The 15,875-nt window shown below is 31.9% G+C and overlaps 1 protein-coding gene and 1 long non-coding RNA gene across 2 annotated transcripts in view; one reads left to right on the top strand and one right to left on the bottom strand.

Moving 5' to 3' along the window:
* The window catches only part of LOC308643623, a 738,763-nt gene that overhangs the window by 73,751 nt on the left and 649,137 nt on the right, over positions 1 to 15,875 (bottom strand). The window lies entirely within an intron of this gene.
* Positions 1 to 15,875, top strand: part of TMEM168 (transmembrane protein 168) — a 35,309-nt gene that overhangs the window by 9,098 nt on the left and 10,336 nt on the right. The window contains exons 2-4 of the mRNA XM_081287215.1: positions 1,405 to 2,661; positions 13,856 to 13,998; positions 14,941 to 15,215. Of these exons, the coding sequence (XP_081143341.1) occupies positions 1,534 to 2,661; positions 13,856 to 13,998; positions 14,941 to 15,215 (1,546 nt within the window). The 5' untranslated portion in view covers positions 1,405 to 1,533. The remainder of the gene's footprint in view (positions 1 to 1,404; positions 2,662 to 13,855; positions 13,999 to 14,940; positions 15,216 to 15,875) is intronic.

Here is a 15,875-nt window from a genome sequence, read left to right on the forward strand (position 1 = left end):
TTGTTGGGTTGTATTGTAGTAGAAATACGGGATCATATCATATATATATATATATATATATATATATATATATATATATATAATATGCTTGTTGAACATATAGAAGTAGAATTGATAATAATACTTAGAACCTCCCAGAGACCCTAAGGTTATTTCACTAACCTTCTTCTCCAGCCAAATGGTTATTTAAGGGTTAATTCCATTTTATTTTATGTTTCCGCTGGGTCCTTTAGTGTATTGCTATTAAGAAAGTATAAATAAGCTGATCACAAGCTGGTTGCCCACCCCTCTTTTTGCAGCATTGGAGATGAAACCCAGGGTCTCGTTGTACATGTTAAGCAAATAATCTACCACTGAGCAACATACTCAGGTATTTTTAAATATCTGAAATCTTGAATATTGTGTGCCTGTAATCCATTAAAGTAGATTAGTTCTTCTGAAGCAGAATACTAGAAAATTTTGATGGAATTATCTAGTAGATGTTTACATTATCATTATTTTTTACTCCTATAATATTTTAGGTGCAACTTGTGGGATCACTTAAGGTTGAAGTAACTTTCTGGATCCTCCAGCAAATAATAGATGTAGTAACCTTTTTTTTTTTTTTTGGTGGTGGTGCTAGAGATTGAATCTATGGCCTTGTTCATGCCATACAAGCACTGTACCAACTGAGCAATATCCCCAGCCCTATAACTTATTTTTTTTGAAGTAAAATTGAAATAGTTCTTTATTTTTTAATGGCTATTGGTCGTCATTTCAGTTTTTTAGTTTTGACCAGGGAATTCAGGAATTGATTTGCTACAGAGATAGTATTTAGATTTGGAATAACCAAGGTAGTTTAGTAAAACTACAGGGATAATTATGGCTCACCTTTAGGGACCGAGTAACTTAATACAGTTAAAATTTACTTCTACTAAGTTTATTAAACAATATAAGAAGTAAGATTTTATAGTATTTTAGAGCTGCCTTGCAGAAAGGCAGGGTTTTTAGGTAGGTAGTAATGGTTGCTATTACTATATGCTGGTGCTTTTCAAATTAGAGGTAATGATGAAGTCCTTCATTCCATTTTAGAGTTGACTAGCTAGTTATTGTGCAAAGTCGTGTGCCACAATCTAAGCTAAAAGAATGGATTAGGTGAATTCTTCACCATTTCTGGAAGGAGACTCCATTGATGGTGATTTAATCATGCATTTTTAGCAAAATGAGTATGAAGCAAGCCCTTTCTTTTGGATAAATTGCAGAGTGTTTAAGCCAGAAACTGTTAAAATTAAGATTTATGCAAATCAGGTTTTAAACTGGATTTCAGAAATCCTTTATTTTATACTTGTAAGTGCTTATTTATTGTATAAGGAAGATGGCATAAAAATATATAAAATTAACTTTGAATTTTTTTTTTCTTTTTAGATCACCACAAACAAAACCTCTACCTGAGAAAATGTTGAAATAGGAGTTGCGGATACCTTGGATTTGTTGGATGAAATACAAGAAACTAATTTTTGTAACGTGGGAAAAAAGCCTAAATTGTCAGATTACATGTGTAAATCACTGCGTTACTGCTTTAGTCATTGTCTTTATTTAGCAATGACAAGACTGGAAGAAGTAAATAGAGAAGTGAACATGCATTCCTCAGTGAGATATCTTGGCTATTTAGCCAGAATCAACTTACTAGTGGCTATATGTTTAGGTCTTTATGTAAGATGGGAAAAAACAGCAAATTCCTTAATTTTGGTAATTTTTATTCTTGGTCTTTTTGTTCTTGGAATTGCCAGCATACTCTACTATTATTTTTCAATGGAAGCAGCAAGTTTAAGTCTCTCCAATCTTTGGTTTGGGTTCTTGCTTGGTCTTCTATGTTTTCTTGATAATTCATCCTTTAAAAATGATGTGAAAGAAGAATCAACCAAATATTTGCTTCTAACTTCCATAGTATTAAGGATATTATGTGCTTTGGTGGAGAGAATTTCTGGTTATGTCCGTCATCGACCCACCTTGCTAACCACAGTAGAATTTCTGGAACTTGTTGGATTTGCCATTGCCAGCACAACTATGTTGGTAGAGAAGTCTCTGAGTGTCATTTTACTTGTTGTAGCTTTGGCCATGCTGATTACAGACCTGAGAATGAAGTCTTTCCTAGCTATTCCAAACTTAGTTATTTTTGCAGTATTGTTATTTTTTTCCTCATTGGAAACTCCCCAAAATCCAATTGCTTTTGCATGTTTTTTTATTTGCCTGATAACTGATCCTTTCCTCGACATTTATTTTAGTGGACTTTCAGTAACTGAAAGGTGGAAACCCTTTTTGTACCGGGGAAGAATTTGCAGAAGACTTTCAGTTGTTTTCACTGGAATGATTGAGCTGACATTTTTTATTCTTTCAGCATTTAAACTTAGAGACACCCATCTCTGGTATTTTGTAATACCAGGCTTTTCCATTTTTGGAATTTTCTGGATGATTTGCCATATTATTTTTCTCTTAACTCTCTGGGGATTCCATACCAAATTAAATGACTGCCATAAAGTATATTTTACCCACAGGACAGATAACAATAGTCTTGATAGAATCATGGCATCCAAAGGGATGCGTCATTTTTGCTTAATTTCAGAGCAGTTAGTGTTTTTCAGTCTTCTTGCAACAGCGATTTTGGGAGCAGTTTCCTGGCAGGTAAGTTTATATGTTTTAATTATGTCCAATGTCTATGATATGTGATAAAATGCTAGGTTGAACAGTTGAAATCAGTCAGGTCAAGTTTCTGATTTCAAAAGGAGATTCTTTATTTTGTGCTTATTTAATTTTGTTCATGGAATTGAATCACTGAATGCATTTTGACAGGATAATTTAGTTTGATCTCTAGTGATGAGGTAATAAAATGTTAGGAATATTCAGTATGTGATATGCTGCCTACATTATGATTTATCATTGTGGAAACACTCATAATTAAAGAACTCTAGAAAACTAGCATTTGAGGAGTTTTTATAGATCATACTTTAATCCTTTCGTTTTACCTATAGAAACTGAAAGCCAGACAGAGCATATCTAGATTTACTACAGAATCAGTTACCTACCTTCTGTCTAGCCCTTGGTCTCACGACAGCATATTTCTTTTTATATATAGCCATTTCTATGAAGATTTTATATAAAAGGGGATTAGATATATAACACCATATGAGCTTCTTAATTATAGATTAGAGACTTCCCTTAAGGAAGAAAAATGTGTTTAACAATATATTTGCTGCCTCCAAAATGTTTTACAAAGGTCCTTGTAGACATTTAAATTGTACAGTTGGACATTATATCTACAGTATTAACCAACCCAGTCTTTTCTTCGAGTTTATTAACTCTGCACTATATGTCAGGTACTATAATAGGTGTTGAAGATCTCAAGATGTCTGTGTCCTCAAAGAAGGAACAGTCTGTAATGGGAGGGGGAAGGGACTGGCAGGTAAACAAATATTTATCATTATGTGTGACAAATGCTATAATTTGACTACTTCAGGCTGGGGTGTGGAGCATAAAGAAAGATCACTTCTGCTAGGTGCGGTTCTTTGCTTTGGACCAGTTTCTTCCTGCAGCTTGATTTCTAGATATGAGTGTTAAAGGGAGATATGGACACTTGCCTGGGCATAGTGTTTCCTAGTCAGTATGGGTTACAGCAGGAAACCTACATGGGAGCATCCAAATGATGAAAACATTATGGATGTTGCCTGAGGATATCTTCCTCACTTTGCTCTATTTGCCAGGGCTAAAGACTGTCAGAATTATGATGATATCAGAAAAACCAAAGGAAGAATTTGCCTTCTCCTTCCCAGCCTTAACTACTTTTTCTTTTCAGGTCAGCTTCATTCATGGAGAATGCTTTTCCAGGTCATTAAATCCTATTAGCCAAATACTTTCTTGGTCACCACATTCTTCTTCTCCCTCCTCATTCCCCTCCCCTCCTTCTCCTCTTCCTTCTTCTTCATACCAGTGGTCTTCAAACGTGTACCATTGGAAGTACATAAAAGCTTTCTAAGAAGTATGGCAGCAAATATAATTTTAAGAGAATCAATTTTAAGATTCTTACCTTCCATTTTTACTCTTAAAATTGATTTTAGAAAGTCCCTCAAATTAGGTGTGGAGGGTTACCTCATTGTGGTTTTTATTTATATGTGTCTTAATAACTGATGAACATCTTTTAATTGTGTATTAGCCATTTACTTAACTTGATTATTGAAGTGTTTTCAAATTTTTTGATCATTTTTAAATTGGGTAATTTGGAGTTACAAGAATTTTTTTTTATATATTATGGGTACAATCCTTTTATCAGATAAATGATTTGGAAATGTTTTCTTCCTGTGGCTTATTTGTCTTAATGATGCTTTTTGAAGAGTAAACATTTTTAACCTTATAAAGTCAAATTTATCAACTCTTTTATAGATTATGCTTTTAATATCGAAGGTCACAAAGATTTTTCTTCTGTATTTTCTTCCAGAAGTATTTTCTTCTAATGTTTTAGCTTTTATATTTAGGTATATGATCCATTTTTTAAAGATGAACTTTTCCCCTTTTGAATTGCCTTAGCATCTTTGTCCAAAATCAATTAGATAAAAATGTAAGATTTTACTTTTGAGCTATTTTGTTACATTTACTAATACTATGCTGTCTCATAAGATATTTTCTAATTTCCTTTGGATTTTCTTCTTTGACTCATGGGTTATTTATAATTTTATTGTGAGATAGCCACATATTTGTGGATTTCCTGCATTTCTTCATGTTGCTGATTTCTAATTTCCATATGGTTGGAGAACTTAGTTTACATATGTTTTATTCCATCTTCACTTGAGAAGAATGGGTGCTATGTTGTTGGGAGAGTATGTTATAAATATCAGCTTGATCATGTATCTGTGTTTGGTAGTGTTGATTGGTAGTGATGTTCATGAATCTATATCCTTGCTAATTTTCTGTCTAATTCTATCAGTACAAAGAGGAAGTTATTTAAAAAATCTCCATTTTAATGTCCTCTTTCATTTGTCTTTTTTTTTCTTCATGTATATTTGAAACCCTATCTTAGATGTAGGAACAGATTCTCTCTCTAATAAGTGATTCTTATCATTTGGATAAGTGACATAGTTGTGTAGTTTCAAAAAAGACCCTATTGCCTATGAAGTTTAAAATATTAACTGGCCTTTTCCAGAAAAAGTATGACAACTTTTGTTGTTGATTAGTGCTTCTCTTATGCATATGAATTATGTGGGGGAACTTGTTATAGTTTCCACAATTGGAATTTAGTAATTTGGGGAAGGAGGCTGAGATTCTGCATTTTAAAAGATCTTCAAGGTTATGCAAAAACCTGTCAGCAGCACACCTGTTGAGTGACTATTAATTTAGCTCTTCAACACACTTAGGTGAGCGTACCAGCATTATGTCTACATTTCCTAATTAGTTGTTTCCTGCTAACTGCTGCCTTGTTGGCATTGTGCCTTGCAGGCAGTTAGATTTTTTTAACTTAATTTAATAATCTATTGTGGAAAGATTTTTCAAACTCTACTCATGTTTGGTGACATGTTTATGAGTGTACTCAGAGAAAAAAATGTTCAGAGAAATACAGAAAAAGAATCATTTCCAAATTTACTTGACCATGAAATCCTTCCCTCCACCCCTCATTAATCTTATTATATCCACCTTCTCACACATACACCAACTTTTTAACCTCTGTGTGTGAATTCTTTTTGGACTTTTGGCTACGATCAAGTGTAACCTCTGTGTGAAACAATTTGGGAAGCATCCACTGGATTTACGCAAGTTCCAGTCCTGATTTTAAATTGGGTAATTTGGAGTTATAAGAGTTTTTTTTTTTTTTTTTTAATATATTCTGGGTACAACCCTTTTATCAAATAAATGATTTGGAAATGTTTTCAATATCTGTTAAGGACCTTCTAAATTGTCCAGTCCTGTTGAATAATGAAAGAATCAGAAACTTTTATTATGAAGTAAGACGTTTGTTAGGAGAAGACTGTTTTGGGGATAACATCAGTGTTGATTCAAGTGAATTATAAAGAGGTATCTTGAATGGATTTAAATGGATTTTTAAATTGAACTATTTTTGCTTAACTTTCTAAATGATATTAATAATATAATTCACCTAAACCCATTTGTCACATTTCTGAAAGATGAATACCAGTGTAATAAATTGTTTTTTCTCACTGTTCTGTTAACATATTCTTTAATAGATTTTCAATGGAAAAACTGTTCCACTGATTGGGGAGGGAAGACCTAATGTAGCAGGAAAAGATGAGAAATTAAAGAAGCCTTTTCAGTAGGTCAGTTTGTTAGCCATGGCCAGAATTGATAAAAGTAGAGGTCAGATAGTCCAGATTATCAGTTATTTCTTTTATAAATCTTTTGATGTCTAGCTAAGAAGTCTATATAGCTAGCTTTGTTTTTTTTGTTATTTTACCAAGTTTAATATTGTCAGAATGAGTCACTAGCATCATTCCAAGTCATTTACATTAAAAAGCTGGAATTTTACCATTAACTTCTGTTGTGTTTTGTTCATAATCTCATTCCAACTTTAAAATGCAACATTACAGCTGTTGTTTCCTACAATTTGTATTATGTTCATTGAATGTGTTATTTGCATTTCCTCTTTTAAGCTCTTTTTTTCCTTAAATAAGTCAATTAGAAAGACACCATACCCTGTAGCATTTGATGCCAGTTTTGCTACTCAGCTTTAGGCTTTTATGATAATTGATAATTCACAGAAGGGTAAGAGGAAAAATTATCCAGATATTTAAGAAAACATGCCCTATGGCACTTTCTTACATTTAGAAACTTTCTCTGAAACCTCTCACATGAGATTTTTATATGCCTTTCCTCGCCAGCCATTGTCATCTGCAGATTCCATGGGGGTTTGATGCATTTTTTTTTTTTTTTTTTTGTACAAGTCCTTTTGACCCAAATGAGAAAAACAGTAATCACAGTTGGTTTCTCTAAGGGGCAGGAGTGACAGTTGCTGGGTATGACAACTGTCTTTATGTCAGCCTCACATCCAAGAAAGGGATGAAATCCACATATGCACCACAGTTTCATTTCCAGCAAGATGGAGGGATCAATCATATTTCTTCTCTTGGAGGTAGGAACAGGGAGTTTTCAAATCGGTGAAATTAAAAGTGTTCATTTTTCATAATTTTTCTTTTGTTTCCTTTTTCTTCCTAAAATCTTGAGCCATTTTGGTTTAGATTAGAAGAGGAACACTTAACTTTTACCTTGAAACTAAAATTTTGTTTTATCATTTTTGCCAGAACAGTGTGGAACGGCATGTCTTAGTCTATTCTGTGTTGCTGTAACAAAACCCCCAGAATGGATAATTTTAAAAAATTTGAAATTTTTCACAGTTCTGGAGGCTGGGAGGTTCAAAATCAAGGTGACAATCAATATTTGTTAAGGACCTTCTAAATTGTACATCATCCCATTGAAGGGGGAAAAAAAAGGAAGACATGTAGTATAAGAAGTCTATCTCACAGCCTTAAGCCATTTAAACCATTGAATATGAATCCATTCATAATGGCAGAGCCCTCATGACCCATACATCTACCATTAGGCCTCATCTCCTGTTAATTTGGGGATTAATCTTTTGGCAGGAATATATTCAAACCATTGGACAGGAGTATTATTTTGTCCTGTGTGTTGAATATCACCATCAGTTTTGTATAACCAACATGTACATATTACATAAGATCAGGATCCATTAGTTTTGAAATTTTAATTTAAAAATTCCACTTGTTATCCACAAATGATTTGCACTTGAACTTTATTTTTTACTTATTGCACTGCTAGATCATACTATTTAATACTTTTTTTCTAATGGTAAAAGCAATATATCTTTAATTCCACAATAAACTATTAGTATTAATAGCTTTATGCAGAAGTCGGTATAATCATTGGTATTCTGTATGCATGAATAGTTAAGAGAGGCCATTCTCAACATTTGACATATTTGGATAAATAAAAGACCAAGTTTCAAATAACTATTTTGAGGCCTTTTTCAAGAATGGAAACTCCCATTTTCTGAAGGAAATAAGGAAAAATTGATGGATAGCAAATTGATAGTCCTAACTAAGAAAATGGTTTGACTTGAAAAAGTGAATAGTTTTTGGTAGTACTATAGGGGAGGAAAAATAATTTTATCTCTTCATAGTTTTTAGCTGGAATGGTACCCTCTTAGAAAAGACAGACTAACAAGAGAAAAACAGAAGTATATTAACACGTATACCTCATGTATACATGGAAGTTACCTAGAGCATAAATAATTCTTAAAGAGATTACTTTGAAATAATTCTTAAAGAGATTACTTTGAAGTCAGGTTTACCTATCAGTCTTCAATAAAGACTGATAATAAACAGTAGAGAATTGTCAAGACAAAGGAAAAGGACTTTGAGGCTCTAGAGGTAATAAATTTTTATGAAGAGGCAAGCAAGTGTTATCTATGTTCCTTTGGTGCCATCTCTTCTGAGTCTGAAGTTGTTTTCATTATCAACCTTGTCCTTCCTGATAGATGGGGAGGAGGGACATCTTCGCTTTTATAAAGTTATTCCTGCTTTTAGGGAAGTAAGGCAAGGCTAGAGATATTTTCTTTTATCTCTTTTAAGTTGTATTCAGTTCAAAATAATCACTATGCCAAAAAGACATTTTAAGATGGCATATTATGATCCCCTGCAGTACAATGTTCTTTATTCCTCACGTACGTATCAAAATTTAGTTCACCATTGTAAGAGAATAATAAGTTCCTTAATATTTATTTGTGAATTTTCTTTAATATGTTTTTTTAATTTATTTCATAAAATTTCCTAATAATTCTTACTATATACAGAAAAGTTATTTTACGCACTCTTAAATCTTGATTGACTAACTCTTAAATCTTAATAATTATCCTAATTTTAGAGATAATGTGTGGTGATTTTAAAAAAGAGGATGCTATTTTCTTTTGATTGTATTTTAAAATGTCCTATAATTACGTCTGTAGAGCAAAATAAATGAGTAAATAAACATAGCCATAAAATTTTTGAATAGAATAATTTTGTTTGGCATATTGCATTTTTTTAAGTGTGTGCCTTTAGATGGCCATGTACCTTCCTTTAGATTACTTGCAACTACTTAGCTACTCTCAGTTGTAGCACACATTTGTTTGGCCTCTGAAGGCATTTATTTGAATTTGTGACCCTTGCTATAAAATTATAAGAGTCATTTATTTAATTTCTTATAGTATCTTGATTAGAAAAGTCCTAGGTGTGTGAAGATAAAAGAAAAAATAATAAAGTTGTTATAATATTGTTCATGTTATTGTAATTCTTTTATTAAATGTCTATTTGAAAAGTAACCCTTTTAGGTGAATATGCTAATTGATAAGCCTTTTCTATTATAGTGGAACAACATATAAAATGGAAATTAAAGAAACTGCAGTAAAATATTGAAATTATAAATATTTGCAGGTGATTACCTATGAAACCTAAAAGCTAACTGATAAAGCAACTTACAATACTCTACTAATGTTTGTTAGAATTCTGTTGCTTCTTTAAAGTTGTAAATTATGTCATTTTGCTGATATTGGATCATTAATCCAACCAGTATAGAAACTATGTAAATATCTTTTGAACTTATACCATGAGTTATATAAGAAAAATACATAAAGCACAAATGATATATAAAAAGACACAAATAGCATATTTATACCAGAAGTACATTTTTAATACCATTAAACAGGCAAATGAAAACTTATAAATAAATACAAATTAATAGCCTGGAGGTCACTTATTAATTAGAAAATATAATGGAAATGATTCCATTAATAAGAAAAGCAGAAATATAGAATGCCTAGGAATGAGTTTTAAAAGAAACATGAAACTTTTATAAAGAAATGCCATAAAATTCCACAATTACCATACCTTCTGGGATAGTAGACTCAAGCTGTGTCCTATGGACATTTGTTAGTATAGAATAAAGAGTTTTCAAAGGTGAGCTGCCTAAAGCAAAATGCAAAGTCCAGGGTCCCCAAAAATGGGATCTCTAGTAAACTACTTTCCATTTTAAACAGACACATTGGAAGGAAAGGGTGTAGTCATATGTATTACAGTCCTCCCATGAATTTTCATCTGAACTTTACTTATTTGTTTGTTTGTTTGTTTTCTGCCAAGGGCATGTGCATGCAAGGTAAGCACTCTGCCACTAAGCCACATCCCCAGCACCTAGCCTTTCTTGTGTCTTGTTGGTAGTCCAGCTAGGATTAAGTGTCAAACTTGTATTAAGATATGTAGATTGATAATGTCCTCAGCTCTCTAGACAAAATAAACAACATACTCTCTAAGAGACGGTATCCTTATCTTAGGCCTAAAATGAATTATATAACTTTTTTACATGCAGTATTCATCTTATAAAAAGATATATACACATACATATGACAGTAAGAACAACAGAATTCACAAACAGCAAAAAAGGTCTTAAGATACTGGAATTATCAAACAGAAAGAAACATATACTTATTACTATGTTGAAAAAATAAAAGCAAAGATAGTAAGTAATGGTTGGAAATAATAAAAAGTAACAAGACAGATTTGAAAAAGAACTAAATAGGAATTTTAGAATCAGAAAATAAAATTACCTAAAATGAATGTGCAAGTAATATATTAGACAAAGCTGAAGTGAACATTAGTGAGCTGGAATATATAGTTCAGAAGAAGCTATGCAAGGAGGAGCATGGAAGAGGAAAAATTTTTGGAAAATACTAAAGGGGAGAAAAGGGTGAGACTCAAAAAAGATACAGTAATAAGATTTCATCTGTGTTTGGAGTCCCAGGAATAAAGGGGTGAAATAAAGGCCAAAGTCAATATTTGAAAGGTAGATAAATAGACCAATAGAACAGAAGAGTCCAAAGACAGATCTGGGAATACTTGGTTTATAACAAAGATGGCATTGTAGAGTAATTTGGAGTGTCTGATATTTTCAGTAATTGGTGCTTAAGCAATGGGGTGTCCACAGAGAAAAAAAAATTGAAATTGGATCATTATCATAAAATTCAATTCCATTTGAACTATAGGCTTTTTTTTTTTTTTAAAGAAATAGAATGGTACATTGCAATTAAGGACTTATGCTAAGCCTAAAACTATGTTAAAGAATCACACAGGGGGAAAATATTTGCAACGCAACCCACAAAGACTTTTATCTAAAAAATATTGAGAACAAAACAGAGCTTACTAAATCAGTGAGAAAAGGATCAGCCCTATAGAAAGAGTGGGCAAAAGTTTTAACACTTCACCAAAACCTGAATGATCAAAGGGATTTAGCCTCATTAACAATAAGAGAACTTGATATTTGTAGTTTTGTTTATAAAAATGGCAAATTATACACAAAATTCCAAGAATAAGGGAATGCCAGTTAGTCTTTATGGATGATTTAGAATTAATAGACTTACCATATATGAAAAAATTCACAGAATATTGTATATCATCTTGTTTTGGTAAAAGCTATATATACCTATATATACACATGAATGTATATAAAATCTAGAAAAATTTCTAGTATTTTTAAATTTAGCATGTATATTATATAATTACATATAATTATGCTATATACCAAGTAATTATGTATGATTATATATAATGTGTTATATAATTGATAAAATAGAATGTACCCAAATCAAGTAGTATATTCATTTTTTTCTTTTTTAAAAAAATTTTTTATTTGTTTTAATTAGTTACACATGACAGTACAATGACCTTGACATATTATACATTTGAATCAGATGGGATATAATTTCTCATTATTCTGAGTGCACAGGTTGTAGAATCACATTGGTCATGCGGCCATGTATATACACACAGCAATAATAATGTCTATTTCATTCTACTGTCCTTACTTTCCCCCTCTTCCCTGCCCCATTTTGAGTCACTCCCCTTATATCAGAGAAGACATTCGACATTTGTTTTTTTTGGGATTGGTTAACTTCACTTAGCATAATCTGCTCTAATGCCATCCATTTCCCTGCAAATGCCTTGATCTTGTTATTTTTTAGTGCTGAGTAATATTCCATTGTGTATAAATGCCACATTTTTTAAAAAATTCATTCATCCATTGAAGGGCATCTAGGTTGGCTCCACAGTCTAGCTGTTGTGAATTGTGCTGCTATAAACATTGATGTGGCTGTGTCCCTGTAGTATGTTGTTTTTAAGTCCTTTGGGTATAGACCTAGAATAGGAATAGCTGGGTCAAAAGATGGTTCCATTCCCTGCTTTCCAAAGACTCTCCATACTGCTTTCCAAATTGGCTGCACCAATTTGCAGTCCTACCAGCAATGAGTGTACCTTTTTTCCGAATCCTCAGCAGCATTTGTTGTCGTTTGACTTCATAATGGCTGCCATTCTTACTGGAGTGAGATGGTATCTTAGAGTAGTTTTAATTTGCATTTCTCTGATTACTAGAGATGGTGAGCATTTTTTCGTGTATTTGTTGATTGATTGTATATTCTCTTCTGAGAAGTGTCTGTTCTATTAATTTTTTTTAAAATTGGGGATTGAACCAGGGTTGCTTTACCACTGAGCTACATCCCCCCTAGCCCTTTTCATTTTTATTTTGAGGCAGAGTCTCATTTAGTTATTGAGACTGACCTTGAACTTGTGATCCTCCTGCCTCAGCCTCCTGAGTCACTGGGATTATAGGTGTAAGCCACCACACCTGGCTTATTTTTTATTAAATTTTTGATCAGGTGAATTATTCCTTATTGCTAAAAAATGTGCTTATGCATGTAGCATGTGCGGTAGCAGTACTTAAAGAATGTAGAACAGTGTTTGTATTTTAAACATATAGTTTAGGACTGAGTGACTGTTGTCTTCCCATTTTCTTTTTACTTAAAAGGATCCTTTTTTTTTTTTTTCTTTTTTCCTGTTTTGTTTTGTATCTTTATTTCTTTATGGCTGGATCTTACTATGGTGCTTAGTCTGGGCTCAAACTCAGGATCCTTATGTCTCAGCTTCCTGAGTAGCTGGGATCATAGATAAGCATCACCATGTCTAACTCTATTTTTTTTTTTGAGAGAGAGAGAGAGAAGTTTTTAATACTTATTTTTTGTTTGTATGTGGTACTGAGGATCGAACCCCGGCTGCACGCATGCCAGGCGAGCGCGCTACCGCTTGAGCCACATCCCCAGCCCTCTGACTCTATTTTTGTTTTATAATTGCAATTGATACTTAATCTTTCCAACTCTTTTTAATATATTTTCTGCCTCCCTTTTTTCCATTCTACTTTTTGGATACTTAAATATCCTTAATATTTTCTTTTTTTGTTACAATGTAGAGTTTGGACATAATTCAAAGTTTAGGACTTTTCAAAGGTAAACTGTTAAAAGAATGGAATTCATTTTTATAATTCTTATGGTCTTAAATTTCTTTAAAATTTTTCTGGACTTTTTTCACAGCATAATGATGAGTCCTTCATAAAGTATCCTTTCTGATAAATTAATGAATACCTTATTTGAAAAATGGCATAAGGTATGTGGGTTTAACAAGGAAATATGTTTTGGACTTTTTTTCTGTCATATCAAAGAGGAGTTAGATTTTTGTTCTGGTTTGGGTTGGATTGAAGATGTTATTTTACAGATTAAAAAAAAAAATGTGCTGTGCTTTGCCACAGCTTCCAGGAAGTTTAGAGATAAATTTAAGCTTCATTGCACTAATTAGATTATCCATGTATATTTTTCTCACTTATAATTGTTTTAGATAATTTATTGTTCTTTTTATCCTTCTTGGAAATACAGGTAAAATGTGAATTAATATGCACAGATATAAATATACACATAAATATACTATACGTGTATGTTTTGAATTTCTTTTAGCCAACAAATGGAATCTTCTTGAGCATGCTACTAGTCGTCTTGCCATTGGAGTCCATGGCTCATGGACTCTTCCATGAATTGGGTAACTGTTTAGGAGGAACATCAGTTGGATATGCTATTGTGATTCCTACCAACTTTTGCAGGTACTGCGATTGGAACTACTTGAGCCATAACAATTTCTTAATGTTTAATATAAATATGAATAGAAAATATAGCTCATTTTATAAAGATATAATATTTTCAAAATATAATAACTGTTGCGTTTTTTTATTCCTTTTAGAAAATTATATTCCAAGTGATAATATAATCTTCATGGGTTCAACTTAAATATTGATAAATATGATTAACTTATATTTTAGCTAGAAATCAGAAAATATTAGTAAGTACATTTTCTAAGGAAAGATTCTTCCCTAAGGAGAATATCTTGTTTAAGAAAATGTGTGTAAAACAATATAGTAAAATATACTTAATTTGTCATTTGTCCCAGGATTAGATCTGTCTTCAATTAGTGCTCAGGAGTATAAGGCAATGGACCTAAGTTTTAATAACTATTTTAAGTGGTATTTATTAATAGATCATTTCTTTTATCATTTTTTGTACCTTAAATTAGTAAAATTTGAAAACAACTTTTAAAAGATCTTGTATTTTCCAATACAGAAATTAAATATATAATTAAAATATTGCTTGCACATTTGATATGTTAAAATTTTTTCTCAAAAATAAAGTTTTTTTCCCTTATAGTTCCCACACGTGTTCTTGAAACATTTAATATAATCTTGCTTTTAAAAAATCTTATACATTATTTGTTATTTGGTAAGAAAATAAGAAATAGGAATATGTACATTTGGAGATATACTTCCAGTTTTTTGTTTGGTTATTTTATTGGCAAAAAGTATAATTATTCAAAACCACATTTTGATTCTAGGCCTAGTAGCACTATAGAGCTTTTAGAAAACTTTAATTTTAAAATCCTGCCATTTAGCAGGAACTATTATGATTGTTAGATAATCAATGATAAATGACAGGTGAGAATGTGATATAGAATAATACTTGTTAAACACCAAAATTATTTTTTTCTCCTTTAGTCCTGATGGTCAGCCCACATTGCTTCCACCAGAACATGTACAAGAATTAAATTTGAGGTCTACTGGTATGCTCAACGCTATCCAAAGATTTTTTGCATATCATATGATTGAAACTTATGGATGTGACTATTCCACAAGTGGACTGTCTTTTGATACTCTACATTCCAAACTGAAAGCTTTCCTTGAACTTCGGACTGTGGATGGACCTAGACATGATACTTATGTTTTGTATTATAGTGGGCACACCCATGGGTCCGGAGAATGGGCTCTAGCAGGTAAATTCTCCTTTGCCAATTTTGCCATTGTGAAAAACACATATATTTATGGAAATCTGTTCTTTACACAGAGACATTAAATTTTCTCTTTTCCGTATCACAGCTTACCAAGAATACATATGATTATCTTTTCTCTAGCATATGGGTTTAATAAAATTTTAAGTAATCATAACAGTAAGGGTTTGAGAATTATGTATTCTAGTAATTAGAAGAAAAAAATCTGCTTGATTTGAGATATATGATCAGTCTCCCCTAATAGTATTTCAGAATTATAAAATATAGTAACATTTTCCAGCAGCTAATAAGGTTCTCTAATAGTTCTAAGTCTTAAAATGTTCTGCATCTAGAATTAAGTAGGTCTTCAAATGTATAGTTTTACTTATATTAGAAAGTTTTCTAAAATTTTAAACAGGCATTATAAAATGGTAAGAGTAGTGCCAGTTCAGGAGACCTGTCCTAATTGTCCCAACTGTATAATTTTATTTTATTCTTAAACTTTATTAGTTCTTCTTAGTTATACATGACAGAATCCATTTTGATAAAATTATACAAGCATGGGGATATATCTTATTCTAATTAGGACCCCATTTTTGTGGGTGAGCATGATGGTGGGATTCACTTATGCATACATAGAAAAATTATGTTATATTTATTCTACTA

Source organism: Spermophilus citellus (genome assembly GCF_964194105.1).
Source record: "Spermophilus citellus genome assembly, chromosome: 3".
NCBI classification, from domain to species: domain Eukaryota; kingdom Metazoa; phylum Chordata; class Mammalia; order Rodentia; family Sciuridae; genus Spermophilus; species Spermophilus citellus.